This window comes from Cebidichthys violaceus, unplaced genomic scaffold (assembly GCF_023349555.1).
Source record: "Cebidichthys violaceus isolate CVI_PGR_0920_01 unplaced genomic scaffold, fCebVio1.0.p SCAF_12, whole genome shotgun sequence".
In the NCBI taxonomy this organism is placed as follows: Eukaryota; Metazoa; Chordata; class Actinopteri; order Perciformes; family Stichaeidae; genus Cebidichthys; species Cebidichthys violaceus.
Window position 1 is genome coordinate 12,061,689 of NW_027176285.1, and position 20,908 is coordinate 12,082,596.

Genomic DNA, 20,908 nt, shown 5'->3' on the forward strand with positions numbered 1-20,908 from the left:
GAGGGGAACGCATACATCAGTGCTGTTGATTATGTGATGCTGCAGTGAGTTTGTCTCTTGTTTTTGGTTGTAGCGGCCACATCTTTCAAAATAACAATACAACAGTTTGACGGGTGTCACGCTCTCTCTGAAACACTTACCATTCCCACCATGCTTTTAACCGCCTTTGTGAGGTGGGTTAGAGAGAAGAGGAAACACAACTTTAGTGGTTTATTGCAGCGTTGGGTTTGAGTCACTGCACACTGAGGCCATGCAGGGTGATGGAGGGCTACCACTAACGAATAAGGACGTCGAGCAGCTACACACATGCTGATAGAGGATCAGGACTACACTGAGACTGGTTCATATAGAGGATCAGGACTACACTGAGACTGGTTCATATAGAGGATCAGGACTACACTGAGACTGGTTCATATAGAGGATCAGGACTACACTGAGACTGGTTCATATAGAGGATCAGGACTACACTGAGACTGGTTCATATAGAGGATCAGGACTACACTGAGACTGGTTCATATAGAGGATCAGGACTACACTGAGACTGGTTCATATAGAGGATCAGGACTATACTGAGACTGGTTCATAAAGAGGATCAGGACTACACTGAGACTGGTTCATATAGAGGATCAGGACTACACTGAGACTGGTTCATATAGAGGATCAGGACTACACTGAGACTGGTTCATATAGAGGACCAGGACTACACTGAGACTGGTTCATATAGAGGATCAGGACTACACTGAGATTGGTTCATATAGAGGATCAGGACTACACTGAGACTGGTTCATATAGAGGATCAGGACTAAACTGAGACTGGTTCATATAGAGGATCAGGACTAAACTGAGACTGGTTCATATAGAGGATCAGGACTACACTGAGACTGGTTCATATAGAGGATCAGGACTACACTGAGACTGGTTCAGGAACAGTTAAAAGTTCCTCACAGTAACTTTAAATAACAACTGGAGGACTTTTACCAGTAATGGAGTATTCTACGTTGTTGTACCGGTACTTGTACTTAAGTACAGGATCTGAGTACTTTCTTCCACCACTGGTATGAATGAGTAACTGTGCCACTAGAACTCAACATGGTACCTTATGAATGAGTAACTGTGCCACTAGAACACAACATGGTACCTTATGAATGAGCGGTTCTCCGGCCTCGGACACTGTGACCAGTTTACAGAGAGCCTGCAGAGCCGGAGGAGTGAGACCTGAGGAGACCAGCAGATGTTTCACATCTTCACCATGACATGTTTTTGCATGTTTATAACTATTTTTTGGAGGTGCATGCTTCATGGAGTCTGGATCCTGGAGGGACTGGTCTTACCGAGCAGAGACTGCAGAGTGGTGCTGCACTGTTGCAGTCGATCCCCGGGGTCTGAGGTGGGGAAGAAAACCGCCGCGGGGAGACCAGCGCCGCTGCCGGAGAAGTCCAACCGGAAACCCACCGCGGACAGGAGCGCCTGCCACCCGGGGACGCCGCCAACCTTCAGAGGACAGAGGACACATTAGTAGGGAAGTAGTCGGGGGGGACACAGAGGACGTCTTATGAAGACGAAGAGACGGAGGGAGGGACGAGCAGACCTTGTTCTCGACGCTCTGCTGAGATGTGTACATCGGGTTACACTGGCCGCTCTGGATGCGCTGCAGAGATTTCTCAACCTGCAGAGACAAAGAGATCAAACACTTCACCGACTGGTCCGTCTCATCGTCAATCACCAAATCAACAGTCCTGGTCCTCACGAGCAGAAAGAGGTATCACAGGTACCGCTCGTTGTACTCCTCATTGTGTGTTTTTATCATAAATAAAATAAATAGTAAACAGACGCTTGTGTTATTTAGAGGTAATGAAGCTTCATTCTGGGTCAGGTTTGGCAACCGTTTTGATATAAAGTGGCATTTTAAAAGGTTCTGGATTATTTGCTCGAGGAATCAATTCGATTGATTTTTTGTTTTCAGAAAATAAGAGACACCTCCCACAATATTTGTTTTGTTTCAACAGTCCAAACATTATCAAAATAAATATGAATTATTAATGAGTGATGACGGATGTAAACTGTGTGAGGGAGTCTCACCAGGTGCAGCAGGACCCTGAGGGCGTCCCTCGCTCTCTCTGAGTGCTGCAGGATCTCAGCCAGGGCCTGTCCAACCAGAGACATGGGGCTGTTCAGCTTCACGTCGCTGCCCACCAGCATGTAGCCTGAGGGAAAAAAAAAAAATAAAAATACAAAATAAATACAAAATAAATAAAAAATAAATACAAAATAAATACAAAATAAATAAAAAATAATAATAATAAAAATAATAACAATTAATTCGGCAACTAAAGGAACCTCCTGTAGTTTTCTTGCACATTTTCAAGAAATGATAGAAATGTAAAGTTCTGCAACTCTAAAATAATTGAATGAGCGTGTTATTGTTGTTGAATAACAATGAATTATAAAGTCTTATTCACGTATTTTCCTTGAGCATTTAGATCGAGTTCACTTTGAGATCCGGTTAACTTTCTATCTTGGTTTGAGGGACACATGCCACTGGACAGTTACATTAAAGTTACACCGTGTGTCACCGCCTGCAGTTAACTGAAGCGCTGCATGCATCCCTTTGAAACTGTTTTACATCATGAAACAAAAATATAGAATATATCTGAACAGATATCACCCAAACTGTCCAAATAAAGCAGAGCGGCGGTGTAGAAAAGCAACAGCTGGACTTTTCTAAAGGCTTAAATCAGGGGTGTCAAACGTATGGCTCGAGGCCCAGAAGCGGAGTCCACCCGGGACCACTGGATGACTTTGCAAAGTGTGAATATTGCAGAGAAGTCGTTAACTATCATTTTTCAATAAAATGCACTGATATTCCTGTTTGTCCACTGGGGGTCGTGCTGTACTAATAAGAGCAGCAGAGGAGGCTTCTGTTCATGCCGCAGGAGGAGGAGTCCAAAAGGAGGAAAGTGGACACTGAGTGTCGGCTTTTCTGAGACAAATGGAACATTTCATATTTCTTAAGAGGTAAATGCGAAGCCGGTGTGATTGGCTTGTTCATGGAACCTTTCAGTGCTCAAGGAAGATCATTTTCAGCAACACTTTCAGACTCATGGAGAAAACTGGGTCGCTCACCGGCCCAGTTGGACGGGTGTGAGAAGTGCTTGCTGCTCTGCAGAGTCTTCATGGCCTCCGTCAGAGCCGCGCTGGCTTTGGTCCCGTTGAGGAGCGCCGCGTAGAAAGTGTGCGTGAAGAGTTTGGAGGCCGCTATGGGCACGGGCCACAGAGAGACGCACACACACTGGACCCCCGCGGCCAGGAAGGCTCGGGTCAGACCCACCACGCCGTCAGCCGTCGCCCTGCTGCTGGACTCCGGGTACAACCTGAGGGGAAGGGATCAGAGGTCAGCTGGAGCCTCGCGGGGCTTTGGAGGAACGTTGAATCTGTGTATAATCACCTCAGAACCACCAGTTTGACGCTCAAGCACAGGTCCAGTATGTCAGCAGCAGTGAGGAGGAAGTCGTGAAGCGGCGGACTGTCACACACACTCTCCACGTCACACACACTTTCCCCGTCCTCGCTGGCTTCGTCCGCCCCTCTGAGACTCTCCGGGCTGCTGTGGCTCTTCTGGAGCGAGCCCTTGATCTTTCCGTCCGACCCCCCGCACGGTGACCTCTCCCTGGGTCGCCCGGCGGCCCCCTCCCCCGCGCCGTGCTCCTGGCTGGGGGCGAGCACCAAGGCGGCGAGTTTCCAGGACACGTGAGTGGCAAAGTGGACGCACTCCGCCTGACTCAGGGCCGCGAGCACGCGCTCCTTCGTGGCGCTGGCTCCGGTCAGGGCGTGACATCCCATCTGTTCGCCCAGCCACAGAGCTTCGTCTTGGGCTGAGGGCAAGGGGCCCCACAGCCAGCGGTCCATCACAGAGGGGGGCAGGCGGGGAGCCCCGACCACCGCAGCCACCGAGCCTCCGTCTGAGCACAGTAAGGGACCACCGCGGCGAGGATGACTCTAAAATATAAGAACACAGTACATACACCAAACTTTACACTTTCATCCCTCTCTATGTTCTGAAGCTTTCTACATACATTTTCAGGAAAACTGTTAATACAAAAACCAATTGTTGTCTTAATGTTGCTAATAAAACATACTCATCACATCACTGTTACGCTCTAAGATCTTCATACATTCTCCTACCTTGATCGTGGCTCCCAGGCTGCCTAAAGAAGGAACAGAGATGAGGCTGAACCTTTCATACAGGTACTCGTTGGAGGAGCTGCCTTTGAGCAAGGCAAACGGGATGAGGTACAACTCCCCCTCCAGCACCAACACCAGCTGTCTGTGTCGACCCACGGGTCCACTGCTGTGCATCAGGCCCTGGAGACACAACAAAAAAAAACAGACACAGAGGTTAAGTTAAAAAATGTAGAAGAAATGAAAAGCAGAGATGCAGTCTGATATATATAATATATAATATATATAATATATAATATATATAATACACACCCCTTCCATCGGCGCTATGAGTAAGTCATAAAGGGCTCGTAGAGGAGGTTTGCTGATGTTACTCGGTCGGTACGGTGGAGACGACAAGCCGTCCTTCACTGGAGACACTGTGGCGCTGTACAGACTCGTCATGCTCTGACAGCTTCTGTTCACCACACACATCAGATACACACACACACACACACACACACACACACACACACACACACACACACACACACACACACACACACACTGTTTGATAAGCAGTTCAATGACAATGAGAGTCTGCAGTCTCTGTGAGGCTAAAGCACAGCGGGGCTTTGAGCTAAATGCTAACATGCTTATTAGCAGGTACAATGTTTACCACGTTAACACACCTATCATGCAAACAGTAGACAGTTAGCATTAAACAAGAGGGGGACAAACTGCTTTTACACATATATATATATATACATATATATATGTATATATACATACAGAATAATATAAGGAGTCACATGTCAAACAATAGTGAATGTGTAGTTTTCAACCAGTTACAAGAAAATGTGTGTTTCTAGACCAGAAAACCTGAATGTGCTTTAAAGTAACTACTAAAGTAACTAAACAACACTACTAAACACTTTAAACATTACAGTTCTTTACTGGTGTGTCTACATATTACAAAACGTATTTCTGTATCTGCTTCAATGAAAAATGAATTCAATACTTTTATAACTTTTATAATAACTTTTTTTATCTGTGAATAAGTACAGTTAGAACAGCAGAAATGATAAAATACTGGTTTCTGTTCCAACAGGTTAAAGACAGAGATAATTTCACTAAATTCTGTCGATATCTAGTGTTTAAAGTATGAAATGTACATTATCAATAAAATGCTAAGGCCATATTAGAGTATATTTAAAAAACTCACAGCGGGCCATTTCATAACGATAAGCTGGCCGCAGTTGGCCTGCAGGCCGTAGTTTGGACAACCAGCACTTAACACAAAGTACAGATGAGGATGGTTGTAATGTTGGCAGTTCTGCAGGTAATTGGTTTATAAACCAAAGTGTTGGACAATACTTTTTTTGTGAGCTAAATTTCACGGCATTCCATCCAATAGTTGATGAGATATTTTACCCAAAACCACAAATATCAACCTGCTGGTGGATCGAGAGGAAAAGTCAGAGGATCACCAAAGTAAGTGGGGTTCATCCTCTGGGGAACATGAAAGCCTGAACAAAAAAAACCCAAAGTCCTACCTGTTGAAGAGGTTATTTCGGGACACCATGCGGAGGTATCCCGTGGGGTCGGTGGCCGACGTCAGCTCCTCAAAGTTTTGCTCCAACAGATCTCCGGCTTCACTTTCTGTCTCACTGCTGGAGCAAACTCTGTGAAGTGGACGGCAAGAGAGGAGGATTATCACAGTAATACAGCAGTAACATGGAACTCAGTATTTAAAGTAGAGGTTTACTTCATTCAGACATCTGGCAACAACAACAGGTTGTTTTCTTCATTGTTATAATATGTATATGTGTATATATATATATATATATATATATATATATATATATATACATATATATACATATACATATATACAGAGTTACTACTTTTAACTACTCGGTATACTGCTGGAAAGCTTAACCTGTAATAATACATCAGAATTTACTAGTTTGTCTATATTTTTGTATGAATGATCGGAATCTGTAAAGTAACCAAAGCTGCCAGACGAATGTAGTGGACTCTAAGTATAAAGTAGCATCAAATGGAAATACTCAAGTAAAGAGAAAGTACCTCAAATGTATACTTAAGTTCGCAACTTGAGGTGTTGTACTTAGTTATATTCCACCACAGCACAGCAGTATTTATCTAACGTGTGCTAACATTAGCCACCACGAGCTAATAGTCATAAGTCACAAGTCAGTCTCAACTCTTTGTCCTAAACTGTTTGATTCCTAAACAAGTCATAATGCGCTCTTCTCCAAATGTAATGTCTCCGTCTGTAACTTTCTTCACACTGCATTTCCTCTTCTGTTGACCACCACGTAGTTTTTGTCTTTGAATAAAAATTTGCTTTGGTATAATGTTTTTCCAACTGGCGCTCACTAACGTAACGTTAGCTCTTCATGGTTCTCTCCTGAAACTTGACCGGATGCTGATTAATTCATGGCACACTTTTTTTTTAAATCTAGAATTTTCAAGACAAATGGCTCAAGTGAAGTCACAAGTCATTGGTGTTAAAGTCCAAGTGGTGTGAAGTCTTTATTGAATTTATCAAGTCGAGTTTAAAGTCATTAAATCTGTGACTCGAGTCCACACCTCTGACATAAACATCAGGACACATTTTCATTTTTTGAGGATAAAACAGGATGCAGAAAGCGGGTCAACGTGTGATGTTTATCGCTCTCCAAGAGATACGACGGCTCTCTTTACAGCCATTGATCACAGCACTCACAGCTTCATGCAGCGAACTGATGGCTCTCACAACTCGCCATTAGCAGACACCATTACTTTTTATGGAATCCTCGCGGCTGCACTTTTTTCGCGGCTCGGGGGAGATTTGATTTGTGTCGAAGTAGCAGTTTCTACATGCTAGAGGAGAGTTAAAGTCCATTTTTAAACGGTGCAGATGTGCAAATACTTGTCACGCTGTGGATGAGCAGGATTCATAACCATCACAACGTAAACGGAGGGAGGCTCGCCACACACCCACACACCCACACACACACACACACACACACACACACACACACACACACACACACACACACACACACGCGCACAATGAATGGCTGCTGGCTGCAGAATCCCCACTGCAGCGGTTTCCACAGAAAGTTGAGAGGTTTGTGTGGGGGAACATTTGCTGACACAACGACACGTGGTAGTGATTTACAAAAGCCGTCGTCCGGCGGTTGCCGACCGAGGCCCGAAATTTGCGGGCGGGATAATTGACTGTAAGAATATATGGCAGCGGAGAGCCGAAGGAAAGGAAGACGGATGACATGCGGAGTGGAGCTCCTCCATCTTCTTCTGCTCCTCCTCTTGTGTTTGAACGCTAGCTGCTGTGTGACGCTCTACATGTTCACTATGACGATGCTAATCATTAGCAGTAGTAGAGGAAGTATTCAGATCCTTTACTTCAGTAAAAGTACTACTACATCTCTGTAAAAATACTCTGTTCCAGTTAAAGTATGTCAGTATAACCAGTAAAATGTATTTAAAGTGATATAACTGTGACTGTTCTTCTACATTATATTAATTCATTAACATTATTAAAGCAAAAAGCAGGAAATCTTGAACCATCAAATGTTTTTAACATGAAAAATTACAAACGATTATCACGATAGTTTCCAAAGAATTTGTCAATCGACTAATTACTTCAGCTCTACTCATATTTACGGTTGGGTTTTTACTTTGAAACAAAACATCACGTCTATTAACTCTTCGTATGTTTTAAATGCAAAAGTCTTCTTCTGAAAAGAAACTAAAGCCGTCGGATAAATGTAGTGAAATAAAAGTCGAAAGTGTCACAAAAAGAAAAGACTCAGGTACAAGTACCTCAAATTTGTAGTCCAGTACTTGTGTAAATGCACTCCTTTATCGTCCACCAGGGTGGAAATTTGTCTTGAACGGAAATTTGGTGAATATTTGGACGAGTGTGATAACTAAGAGAAAAAAGAAGAAGTAAAAACCTGCTGTAATGGCTGTCCACTCCGAGAGCCTCCCTGGCGTTGCTGATGTACTGATCCAGAGACAGAGGACCTCCTCCTCCTCCTCCTCCCTGCGGACTCCCATCACCACTACCAGCATCCTGGAACTCCTCCAGTCCGGCTTCTCCCAGATACACCTCGTTGAACTTCACAATACCTGTTCAGGAAGATCATGAGTGAATGAGTGAATTAGAAAAAGGATCCTTTAAATCTGGTCGTGCAGTTTGTAAAACACAGTGTCGATGGAAAATTGCTCCAAACTCTGTATGCAGGGCAGATTTTGGGATATATTTGAATTATTAACGAGGCTAAAAGTCTAACGCCTGAGTAGAGAGAGGGTGTTAGAAGCTGCAGTGTTTGTTGTAACACTGTGTGTGTGTGTGTGTGTGTGTGTGTGTGTGTGTGTGTGTGTGTGTGTGTGTGTGTGTGTGTGGACCTGTCCCTGGAGATATCAGCCAGCTGTACAGAAAACCTCCAGCCAGAGAATAGTAGAGGACCAGGGCCCTCTGCCCGTTGACCGTCTCCAGGATGTTCTCCACGGTGACGGGGACGTAGGGGTCCGAGGCCGCCGCGTGCTGACTCCCTTTCTGCCGTTCCACCAGGAGGTCGGCGAAGGCTCGCGTCCGGCCTCGCTCCGCGATGGCCAGCGCCTCGTCGTGCCGACCTGGAACGCAACGCGGAAGATGAACGACGAGGAACAGAAGGTTGAGAGGGTGAGGGGAGAGAGGACGAGCTGCAGACAGGACTGGCATAATGAACTCAGGATTAAAAAGCGAGAATGTTTCATATGTAATTTCGTGAGGTAGTGAAGTGAAGGAAAGTGAACAATGTGAACGGATGCTTGTTGGCTGAACAGAAATAAGGGGAGGGGGGTTGGTTCACCGAGGCTGACGAGGACTCTCTGGAGGGCCTGGTACGAGCTGGTCTGCAGGTCGAACAGAGAGAGCTTGCAGTCGGTGCTGTGCTGCGTCTCGTGACGAATCGCCTCGAACAACACGGACGCTCTGTACAACTGAAACACACAGACACAAACACACTGATACCGATACACACTAAACTGTAGAATACACACACATACTGTATGTGTCAAAGCTGAACTATTGTCATGACTTCAAACCTGAGAGACAGCATGCTGTTACATTAACAACCACTGGAGGGCAGTACAAATACACAATCTGAAGTACTGGGATGTCGAGCGTCTCTCGTACTTTGTCCACCACTGGTTCAGATACTATAACTGATGGAGAAAGTACTCAGATCTTGTACTCAGTAAAGGTAGCGACACCGCAGTGTAAAAATACTCCTGCATTCAAATTTATATTCAACAAATCAACAAAAGTATTAGCATTAAAATATACTCAAAAGTAAAACTACTTATTATGCAGAATGGCCCACTTCAGAACCTCTAAGATGTAGTACAGTAAAAAGTACAATATGTACCTCTGAGATGTAGTACAGTATAAAGTACAATATGTACCTCTGAGATGTAGTAGAGTAAAAAGTACAATATGTACCTCTGAGATGGAACAAATCTGAATACTCAAGTTAAGTACAAATACCTCAAACTTTAAAAGTTATATTCCACTGTAGCTATGCACACACACACACACACACACACACACACACACACACACACACACACACACACACACATGCGCACACACACACACACACACACACACACATGCACACACACACACACACACACACACACACACACACACACACACACCTGGTGCTGCGCCTCCTCCAGGTTTCCTCCGGCCCACAGAGAAAGACCGAGGCGATGACGAATCTTTGCTTCATCTTCCCTCCGACCCAACTGCTCTGACAGACGCAGACCTGAAGAGGAGGAGGAGGAGGAAGAAGAAGAAGAAGAAGAAGAAGAAGAAGAAGAAGAAGAAGAAGAGGAGGAGGAAGAAGAGGAAGAGGAGGAAGAGAAGGAGGAGGAGGAGGAAGAGGAGATTAGACGCTGCTGATGTGAGAATCCTCTCTCTGACACTCATAACTGTTGCTGCCCCGGAGCCTCACAGTTGCCGTTCTCTCCTCTCTCCTCGTTCCCTTTTTGTCTTCCTCTGCCTGGAATCCAAAGACGTCTCTGCTCTCCAGTTTGTCTCAGATACGTTTCATCTCCCCCCCGCTGAGCGGACGCAGACAGTCGTTGCGGGTTGTGATTAGTTCTCATTAGGGTTCTCTAGATTGAGCTGAATCTCATCAAACATCTAGTTTTGATTTACTCTCTCTCTCTCTCTCTGGGTGTCTGGGCCTGTGATGTTCTGTTTCGGTGTTTTCTTTCCTCTCGGTCGTGGGAGGTTAATTGGAGGAGCGCATACGAATGTTTCTCCGGCTCCGTCCTCACTTCAACTCTGAGCTCCGAGTTCTTGGCTGCTTGTTGAGTTAATGATCAATTAAAATCAAGAGGATCCGTGAGTTTTGGTGACAAGCCGTGACCGTGTCTTACAGGCCCGATGAGGCCTGAAGGAGTTCATAAATGAAGCTTTGTCTGCGCTTTAGTTTGCATGTGTGCATGTTTAAGTGTAGAAAAGAGATTCCAGCACATGGGCGGAGTATGAGACGATGGGCTCAGACATGCAAAAGGCCCCACCACATCTGCCAGACACGAGCAAGACACACATAGTTTATAGTTGTTTAGAACTTTTGTTGTTGTTGTTTTGTGTCTCTTGGTAGTCATTCTGTGTCTCTTTGCAGTTGTTTGTCTCTCTTTTTGGTCATTCTGTGATGTTTTGTAGTTATTTTGAGTCTCTTTCAAGTTGTTTGGTGACTCTTTGTGGTCGTTATGTGACTGCAGTTACTTATTGTCTTTCTGTGGTCGTTTTGTGTCTCCTTGTAGTCGTTTTGTCTCTCTTTGTGATCATTTTGTGTCTCTTTGTAGTTGTATTGTGTCTTTTTGTTGTTATATTGTGTCTCTTTGTAGTTGTTTGATTGTGTCTGTGGTCATTTTGTGTCTCCTTGTAGTCGTTTGGTGTCTCTTTATGGTCTTTTTGTGTCTCTTTGTAATTGTATTGTGTCTCTTTGTGGTTATTTGATGTCTCTTTGTAGTTGTTTTAAGTATCTTTGTGTTTATTGTTATCTCCTTGTACTTGTATTGTGTGTTTTCATAGTCATTTTGCGTCTCTTCGTATAGTTGTTTTGTGTCTGATGGTATGTGTCTCTTTGAGTGACACTTTATAGATGAAGGCCGTGGGGGGCCCCTGTCACTTTGGGCCCCTGGGCCTGAGCTCAAAAGGCCCGTTCAGTAATCCATCCATCTTCCCTCAGGATTATTTTCAACAAGAAAGCAGTTTTAAAACTAGCGACTACGAGAGATGTGATGCGTTTTAAAGAAAAGTCAAGTTAGAGGAGAAGTTGAATCAAACAGGATTTATTGACGACGAGCTGCCTGAAGGAAAGCACGCTGCAGGGGGAAGAAAAGCGAGTGACTTTTTTCACTCGCTTTTCATCACAAGCGGAGAGTTTATTGATTCACGGCAGAAACCGACTGCTTTTGAACATGGTGGAAACGCTGTCAGACACACGCTGCGTCTGGATTCAGGTGGGAGTGAAGTCTATTACATAACCACTTATTGTTTAATGGTGCGTGAGGACGCTCTTTTCACATTAACGTGTCATATTTATCAGTGCGCATTCATGTCACTGCATGATATGTACTTAAAGGTATCTATGAGGGACAAAAAGACACTGCAGAATGTTGCCATCTGTGGAACAGGTGCTGAGTATTTCTATTAGAGCTGAAGTTATGAGTCAATTAAGAAATTAGTTGGCAGTTAATTCAATTTATTAGGTCATTGATGACTATTTTCTGATATTTCATAGTCTAAACAATGAATCGATAAAATAAAATTACAGATTTACCAATAATGAAAATATTAGTTAACAGGCTTGTTTTCTTCATATTAACGAATAATTATTCCATAATCAGAGAGACGAGAATCAGTTATCTTGTCAAATTAATTAATGATTACAACATAAATAGATGCCAGATTATCTGGATTATTGAGTTTAAAGCCTCTATATTTACATTTTATTAATGTGATTACAGTATCTTTACATTTTCTTCTGATGACCTAATTTTAAGAAAATCCCCGTAAGTTCCCTTTAAAATATGACACATTTAAAGCCTCTGAATACCAATATTTTCTATCCGCAACGGGATCCTATGAGCACACACACACACACACACACACACACACACACACACACAGTGAGAATAGTTTTGGTTATTTTACTAAATGTTCTTTTGGATTTGTGTCCTTCCTTGATGCTCTCCTCGCTGGTTTGACTCAAACCAACGCGAGGATGACACGCTGTTTAGATTTTTCAACTGGTCCGGTTTGGGTTCACGAAGACAAAACTCAAACAATCCAGAAACTGTAAACAAAAGTCACGCGGTGGACAATGTCGTGTGATTACTGGTCATACAGGCGGCTCCTCGTGTGTCACATCCTCCATGGAGATAAGAGTTGAATTTTACTAATATAGCTGCTGGCTAGTTAGTTAGCAAACTTGACAATTTCAGCATGCTATGCTGAAAAGCATGCTATTTTATGCTACGCTAACGTACAGAAAATGAGCCTGAATTTAATTAAATGGAAAAGGACTTTTTTCATTCTTTCAGATCATATCAGAGGTCAAATTGTAATGCAAAAAAACCCCCATTCTATCATATTTTCTTCATAAGCGAAACCAATAATATGAAGACATCCATCCATCAATCACTCGTCAACTCTGAAATCAAAACTACAATCCAAGTTTAAAGGGGGCGTGTCGACGCTGCTGAGCTTCCTTACCTTCCTGCAGGTACATCACAGCCTGTGCATAGTTCTGCAGCGCGTGGTGTATCCTCCCCAGGCTCCCGTAGGCCAGAGTTTTAGCGATCAGATCGTTGGTCTGCGCCGCCACGCTGAGGTGCTGCTCCTGGAAGACCACGGCTCGCTCGTACTTCCCGAGAGCTTCGTAGGTGAGCCCCAGGTTTCCGTAGGCTCGACCCTGGCTCCTCACGCACTCCGTCTGCTCGGCTATGTCCAGCGCCCTCTGGTGCCACTGCAGCAGGAGAGCCCGATTACTGAAGGGACTAGCTTGACATTTCTGGAATTCAATTATCTAACCGACACTCGGATGAGAAGATCGATACCACTCTCGTGTCTGTACGCTAAATATGAAGCTACAGCCAGTTAGCTTAGCTTAGCATAAAGACTTGAAATAGGGGGAAACAGCTAGCCTGGCTCTGCAAAATCCACCAACCATCCGTAGAAAAACCCAAACATGATAAATTGTGGTTTTACTAGGAGGAGTTCTTTGAGTCTCTGCAGGTTGGACAGATCCAGGCTAGTAGTTTCCCCTTGTTTCAAGTCTTTATGCTAAGCTAAGCTAAAGCCTGCTGGTTGTAGCTTCATATTTAATTAACTCTACAACACTTTAATAACACTTTAAACATACTCTTAATTTGTTTGTTTATCATATTTTAATGTAAATTTTCCCACTTTCTATTTTTAAATGATGTATTGTGTGTATTTGGCAATAAAACCTTATTCTGATTCTGATTTGGCGTACAGACATAAGTGGTATTAATCTTCTCACAAACTCTGCAAGAATGTGAATAAGCAAAAAAAAAATCAAACTATTCTTTAAAATGATGGCTAGTAAATACTTATGTATCATGAATCTGCACAAACCTGCAGCGCTGTCTCGTTGTCGGCCATCAGCTGATAAACGCCTCCAAGTGCATCGCTCGCCTCTGCCTCCAGGGATTTATCCTGATATTCAATGCAGGATTTACTACATCTTTCTGTGCATATGAATGTACTTTTCATCATAAAAAAAAGACCATTTGTTGTATTCAGAAGTGCTAGAAGACACAGCTGAAAGAGTAAATCTGTTGCAGATGAACTCTTACCCCCGCTGTGCGTGCGATGTTCAGCTGGTGTTCCAGGCAGGAGAGCGACTGCTCGTAGTTGCCCAGCTGGCTGTGTAAAGTGCCCAGCTCCCAGTAAGCCTGAGCCTTGCCCCCTCCTTCTCCGCCCAGCTCATGGGCGACCACCAGCCGCTTCTCAAAGCACACCAACGCCTGCTGGAGACTCCCCATAGATCTGAAGGGAGAGAGAGGGAGGGGAGGGAAAAACAAAGGACGTGATCATTTAGTTTCTTGATCTTACAAACAATAAAAGCAAAGTACGTGTTTTAAAAATGCATATTACGATACTGTCTTTTCCTAGTATCAAAGCCCTCTTTTTTATCAGAGAGACCCATGCGGGCAATTTAAGCAAGCAAACGGGTTAATAATTTAGATGATGGGTTGTAAAATCAGCTCAGTGTCCTCAGAGAGAAAGAGCAGAAGCAGAAACATCTACAGAGGCGGCGCTCATCGGGATAAATCAGTGATTCTACTCTCATTGTCACTCCGGAGAGCGGGAACAGACGGATAAAGGAAAGTCATCATTAAGTTCTTCTTCTGTCGGTGAACGTTACTTCTGTGGTTTCATAGGAGAGAAATGTGGAGCGTATACTCTCTGGAATGAAGCGAGGGAACTTCCATCTACTCCCAGCTGCTCGTTACTGTTATTGAAAAAACCCGATATTATTTTAATTATTATCACGACTCTAATTTAAAATGTGTGTAAGCTTGAGGCGAGAAAGGCTCGTTGGAGATTTCGTGCGTGAATGTTGTCCTGGCAAACTAATTGGAGAGCACAGAACATAAACGTTCATACAAACAGACATTAATACAACAATAAAAGTCCAGAGCGCTGAATCCCAATTGGTCGCAGCATGAACACACTTTTGGTGGACTTAATGTTACAGATACATGTTAAAAAGCAGATCACATGGCGTGTCTTGCTTGCTTGCTGTATTCTAGTCCATAACGGAGAATATAATCCAGTTTCCATGTTCAGCATTCACTTAAAGAAGATGTAATTAATGCAAATCCTGTGCTCCAGCTCACTCCACCAGCAGACAGGGTGAATACAGTCACAATGTTGAGGAGAATGAAATATACAAATTAAATTAGTTCGACATTTTGGGATATGCACTAACCATAAGCTTCAATTAATAGCCCAGGCTTTTATTTATCACCGAACTCAACTGAACTCAGCATGTATTTGGGACACGCCTTTAATTACTTTTGCACAAAACTTTTGCTCAGCAAAGATGGGAAATCAAATATGTATTTAAATCAGTTTGAATATTACTTTAGGCTGTCGAATAACATTAATTATGATTTAGCTCCAAGACAGTTAACAGCGCTTGTTTTACACAGACGGCAACCTCTGAGTCTGAACAGTGAAGCCAAAGCTTCATGTGTTAAAGCTGCATTCTCTCTAGTGTCCATCAGGGGGCGACTCCTCTGGTTTTACAGAAGTCTATGAGAAAATGACTCTACTTCTCTCTTGATTTATTACCTCAGTAAACATTGTAAACATGAGTTTATGGTCTCAATCTCTAGTTTTAAGTCTTCTTCAACCTATGTTTACCTGTGTGCATTGCCGAGTCCTCTGTAGGCCTTCTCCTGGTCCTGGACATGGTTGAGACTCTGAGCCACCGTCAGGTACTTCTCGTAGTACTGAATGGCCTCCTCGTAGTCTCCCAGAGCGTCGTAGCAGTCCGCCAGGTTCCCGTAGGCCCTGCCCCGGTCCAGCATGCTCTCGGTCCCGCTCAGCTGCTGTAGCATGGCCAGCTGCTGCTCGAAATAGCCGATCGCTTCCTCAAACACCCCCATGTTCATCTTGGTGATGCCCATGTTCCCGTGGACCTGCGCCTCCAGGCGGGCATCCCTGAGTCCCTGCGCCAGGCCCAGCTGGGCCTCGTAACACTGGAAGGTCGTGGCGTAGTCCCCCAGCGCCATGTGGACGGCCGCCAGGTGGCCGAGGGCGCGGCACTCCCCTTGCTGGTCGCCCAGATCCTTTCGGACGGTCAGCTCCTGGCTGTGGAAGGACAAGGCCGCGTCCAGCTGGCGGAGCAGCCTGACGGGAGACAAAAGAGCGGTAAGAAAAGAAGAAGAAGAAGAAGAAAACGGCACACGGTTGAATATCTCTGCCGACTTTTTATTACCTGTGAACTGATCCAAGAGCCGAGTAGGCGTCAGCCTCCATCTTCTGATCGCTGACCTTCTGAGCCAGACTTAGCTGCTGCTGGTAGAACCTCAGAGCTCCTGGAAGATCGCCCCGACACACATAGATGTCGCCCAGGTTCCCGAGGGCCCTGAACACAGCCTGCTGACAAACACAACCACGTGATCAACAATCACTTCCTGTGTGTGTTGGCTCAACAACAGTGGTAGTAGTAGTAGTTGACCTGCGTGTTGTCCAAGGCCTGTGCTAGAGAGAGCAGGTATCTCTGACACTCTTCTGCTTTCTTGTGCTCCCCCAGTGCTTTGTGGGCCAGACCCAGGTTACAGTAGGCTTTAGCCTGGGCCAGTTTGTCTTGGAGGTCCTTTGCCAAGGCCAGGTCCTGCTCGTAATACCTGTGGAATGGATGAAAAAAATACGTCTATCCGTCTGTTTGACTCTAAATGGACCATAATTTACTAAATGAACATCATGCTGTATTGAAGACTTGAAACTAGAGATTGAGACCATAAACTAAAATACACACTAAACTCATGTTTACAATGTTTACTGAGGGAATAAATCAAGAGAGAAGTAGAGTCATTTTCTCACAGACTTCTATACAACCAGAGGAGTCGCCCCCTAATGGACACTAGAGAGAATGCAGCTTTAACACATGAAGCTTTGGCTTCACTTTTCCGCCTGCATCAAGTCCCAACACTCCATGTTTTTTTTATGGCTGCAACATTTAATCAAATGGAAATATTTAAGATTCCTTGTCAGAAAAATTTGCTCTTCTTGACATCTTTTTCAACTTTGGAATCTCCACTACAATTTAAAATAGTCAGTTTCTCATTTCTCTGTGAAAACAAACATGTTCCAGTCAGAAAAAGTTTGAGCTTCATGAGATGAATTAGGTCTCTGACCTGACGGCGTCTCGGTACTGTCCGAGGCAGTAGTGAGCGTAGCCGAGGTTGTGGCAAACCTTCCCTTCTCCCTCCAGGTCCTGCAGACCCGGAGCCAGAGCCAGGTACTGCTGGTAGTACGGCAAGGCCTGAGCGTATTCGCCTCTCCAGCTGTGGAAGTTGCCCAAGTTTGCTGCAAAAGAGGAAAAATAGTTATGAATCAATAAAAATGAATAAATCCCCGCTCTTCTGTCCTCAAGTGCTCTGGCTTCTTCTTGCCTAGTGCTCTGGCTTCGCTCTGGGTGTCCTGGAGCTCCCGTGCGATGGCGAGATGGTGGAGGTAGTGCTGCAGGGCTCGGTCGTGGGCGCCCAGCGCCTGGTAGGCAACGGCCAGGTTACCGTGCGTGGAGGCCTGGGACGGACGGTCGTTCACCTGGGAAAAAAAGACATAACAGAGACGTGACGGCGGTGTTTGTCCAACACCAGCGTATAGCTACACGTGGCTTGAGGTTCACCTCCAGAGAGATCTGCAGCTCTTGGCGGTGGTAGCGGACGGCCTGGTCGTAGATGCCGAGCGCGTGATGAGCGTTGCCCATGTTGCCGTAGGCCCGACCCTGGGCAGCGTAATCACTCAGCTCCTGGGCGAAGGACAGGTGGGCTTTGTGGAGCTTCAGCGCCGTCTCATACTCGCCCTTCATCTGGTGGATGATGCCTGAGACGGAGGGAAGAAGAAAAAAGGGTTAAGATGCTGCTAAGCAACATTTTATTATTCTAATTAGGGGTTTGAGCTGATAATTACTGTTGAAGTCTTTTGACTAAAACATTTAGTGAATCGGCTTTTAGCTATAATTAAAAAGAACAGGAACAGCTGGAACTTAAAAGCTTCCTATTCAGCCAGGACTTTGACTCAAAATAGATTTATAGACATTTTCTTTCCACTTACTTTTATAATAGTTTAAAAATGGTATTATCTTTTGTTGTCATATTATTTATCACTTCTTCTATTGTCTTTAAGTTGTATAATTGTATTCTATTTTATCAATGTAGTTTTTAGTCCACGCTGTTTTGGTATTATTATTATTATGATTATGATTATGACTATTATAGAACGTCTCTGTTTCTCTTAACAGAGACGTTATTCTCTGTTTCCTGCTCAGGGATTACGGATGCAAATTATTCTATAGCTGACTCAGGTACATTAAAGAAGCTCTGCACTGTCCCTGTTATAAATAAATAAATAAATAAATAAATAGTAATTTGTCAAGTAAATGTTGAGTCTCCGGAGGGAGGTGGAGAGCTCAGCTCCCGGCAGCAGCAGCGTCTCCTCCTCCTCCTCCTCCTCCTCCTCCTCCAGGAGCAGAGCTTCTCCTCTCTGGGAGCCAACACTGACACCACGCTGCTGGAGACCCAGGACGTATTGCTGGACAGAAGGGAGGCACGGGAGAACCAGAACCAGGACTGAGAGGGGCAGACTGTCAGACCCTGCTGCAGTAAAATGAGAGGTTTTCTAAAGGGAGTCTGGTGCTCAGATACACTACCACTTTAGTCCACAGGGGGCACCAGAATCACCACTAAATGAAAGTTCCTCGTAGTAACTTTCATCTAAAATCGGTCAGCAGAGCCGTCTCAAGATAAAGATAAAGAGGTTTTTAATGTCATTGTAGTAATACAATGACAATCCGTTTGGTAGCCCTCAGCCAGCAGCGAACAACAACAACGATAAACATTATACAATATATCAAACCCCTAATGATGGTTGTTACCAGGACACATCTCAGTACAGTCGAGTCTTTAAAGCGCAGAGTCTAAAGAAAGTCCGACTTTATTGTGATGTGCGTCCAACTCTAAAGTCTGCAGCACTGCTGACAAGTTCATCCAACATTAATGTGAGTTCATTCAACATTAATATGAGTTCATCCAACATTAATATGAGTTCATCCAACATTAAGGGGCCGTCAGGAACATGGTTAAATTCCCAAAATGATGCACCGGATAATAAATAACCAGCAAGCAAAGAAAACATGTACATGTGAGATACGAGTGCAGAGCAGTAAATAATTAAAACGCTACAGTGGGAAAATTCCACAAAAATCTAATAATAATCTGCTGCTGTGGATCTTCAGTGTGCACAGATCCAGAGGAGATGTCTCTCTGTTCAGGGAGAAGGAACGGGAACAAACGTACATCCCAGTGGAACCTCACAACCGTTTTTGTTCCCAACAATCAACAACCCAGTTTACAAAGTGTACACAAGTTAAGAAAGAAACTCGGGACACAAGAGAGGAAGACAGTCGCTGCAGGACCCACCTAAATACAAAATACAGCGATTGTTGCAGGTGACACACTCTTAATGCATGTGTGTGTGTGTGTGTGTGTGTGTGTGTGTGTGTGTGTGTGTGTCTGCGGTTTAAAGGAAACCTTCATCTTCCCTCCTACAGTTGTTGTGTTTACACGCTAACAACTTGATTAGAACCAGATTTGAGGCAAAGCTGTGATAATTGCAGCCGTCATGTAAACACCTTAATTAAGTTATCTGAGTCTGATTAAGGTCCAAATCAGAGAAAACAAGATTATAGCAGGATTAGATTACCCTTTACAGTCTTAAATAAAAACATTAATATAGAAATAAATAAATAGGTTTATTTGATTATGTTTTCCTTAATTTTAGTGTCTTGCAAGGATTGGTCTCCTTAAAGTCTTAAATAAATAAATAAATCAATTAATGTAAGAAAACAAACATAAATAAATAAATAAATAAATAAATATAATAATATATAAATTAACTCTTTGGCCAAGGGGGAATAAATAAATCTATTTAATTATATTTTTCCTTCACTTTATTGTCTCGTATTGGTTCAATTTTTTTAATTGCTTTTGTCTTTTTTTTTGTTTTCACGGTCCACAAAAGCTGTACACTGTCCCCGAAATAAATAAATAAATAAATAAAAAAAGAAACTTTTTGGCCAGTGTGGAATTAAAAAAAAAAATCTATTTGATTATATTGTCTTTCATTTTATTATATGTCTCGTGTGCATTGGTCTTAAATTGTTTAAATTGCTTTTTTCTTTTCTGTTGTTTTCAGAGTCCACATTGTTCTTAGTTTCATCTGTGAAGCACTCTGAACTGTAACATGTATGAAAGGTGTTATACGTATAAAGTTTGATTGACAGAGACGGTGGTCTGATTCAAAGGGTGAACTGGGAGTCTTTGGCACTTCTCCAGCTCTGTTGTTCTGTTCAGCATCAGTCTGTTGATATTCATCTTAATATCGTCAATAAATGCCACGACAAGACCAACATTCAAATGAAAAACACATCAATGAGCCATGAACACACTGTAGTTTATTCTGACTCAATCCAACATCGAAACACCAGATAGAACCCCAAATGTGGATTCATCCACCGCTGAAAATAGTCCCCAACAAACGCAATGTTTCCTCCTGCTCATTTGATAAAAACTACAGTGAGCAGCTGTTTATAAAATATTTAAAACATTGTTTTTATTTCAGATGCCTTTTTTGAAGATTTATGACTTCAAAGTAACACATTTAACGTAACACACGTTGGTCTTCTCATGGGATTTGATGACAATAACAATAAAAACAGAGTTCTGAGTTTCTTATACTCTCCTTAAAACTCAATCATTGTGAGATTATCTGGTTTAATGAAGCACAGTTAGAAATATACCAACGCAAACAAATGTTTGCAAATTAATAACTTCAGTCTGCTTAACAGTTGTAAAGCGTGGCAACGAAAAACATAATTTCCCACAATGC

At 43.5% G+C, this 20,908-nt stretch overlaps 1 protein-coding gene across 2 annotated transcripts in view; it reads right to left on the bottom strand.

Moving 5' to 3' along the window:
• ttc28 (tetratricopeptide repeat domain 28) overlaps positions 1 to 20,908 on the bottom strand; it is a 104,672-nt gene that overhangs the window by 4,426 nt on the left and 79,338 nt on the right. The window contains exons 9-31 of one of the 2 annotated variants that reach the window (XM_068706418.1): positions 17,643 to 17,845; positions 17,413 to 17,560; positions 17,155 to 17,326; positions 16,476 to 16,644; positions 16,233 to 16,393; positions 15,656 to 16,144; positions 14,080 to 14,272; positions 13,859 to 13,939; positions 12,974 to 13,226; positions 9,898 to 10,007; positions 9,048 to 9,177; positions 8,602 to 8,829; positions 8,148 to 8,322; positions 5,715 to 5,843; positions 4,492 to 4,636; positions 4,183 to 4,362; positions 3,446 to 3,996; positions 3,124 to 3,371; positions 2,080 to 2,204; positions 1,589 to 1,666; positions 1,332 to 1,491; positions 1,139 to 1,215; positions 141 to 164 (exon numbers count right to left, since the gene is read on the bottom strand). In XM_068706418.1, the coding sequence (XP_068562519.1) occupies positions 141 to 164; positions 1,139 to 1,215; positions 1,332 to 1,491; positions 1,589 to 1,666; positions 2,080 to 2,204; positions 3,124 to 3,371; positions 3,446 to 3,996; positions 4,183 to 4,362; positions 4,492 to 4,636; positions 5,715 to 5,843; positions 8,148 to 8,322; positions 8,602 to 8,829; positions 9,048 to 9,177; positions 9,898 to 10,007; positions 12,974 to 13,226; positions 13,859 to 13,939; positions 14,080 to 14,272; positions 15,656 to 16,144; positions 16,233 to 16,393; positions 16,476 to 16,644; positions 17,155 to 17,326; positions 17,413 to 17,560; positions 17,643 to 17,845 (4,229 nt within the window). The remainder of the gene's footprint in view (positions 1 to 140; positions 165 to 1,138; positions 1,216 to 1,331; positions 1,492 to 1,588; positions 1,667 to 2,079; positions 2,205 to 3,123; positions 3,372 to 3,445; positions 3,997 to 4,182; positions 4,363 to 4,491; positions 4,637 to 5,714; positions 5,844 to 8,147; positions 8,323 to 8,601; positions 8,830 to 9,047; positions 9,178 to 9,897; positions 10,008 to 12,973; positions 13,227 to 13,858; positions 13,940 to 14,079; positions 14,273 to 15,655; positions 16,145 to 16,232; positions 16,394 to 16,475; positions 16,645 to 17,154; positions 17,327 to 17,412; positions 17,561 to 17,642; positions 17,846 to 20,908) is intronic. The other variant, XM_068706419.1, reaches the window with a different exon arrangement.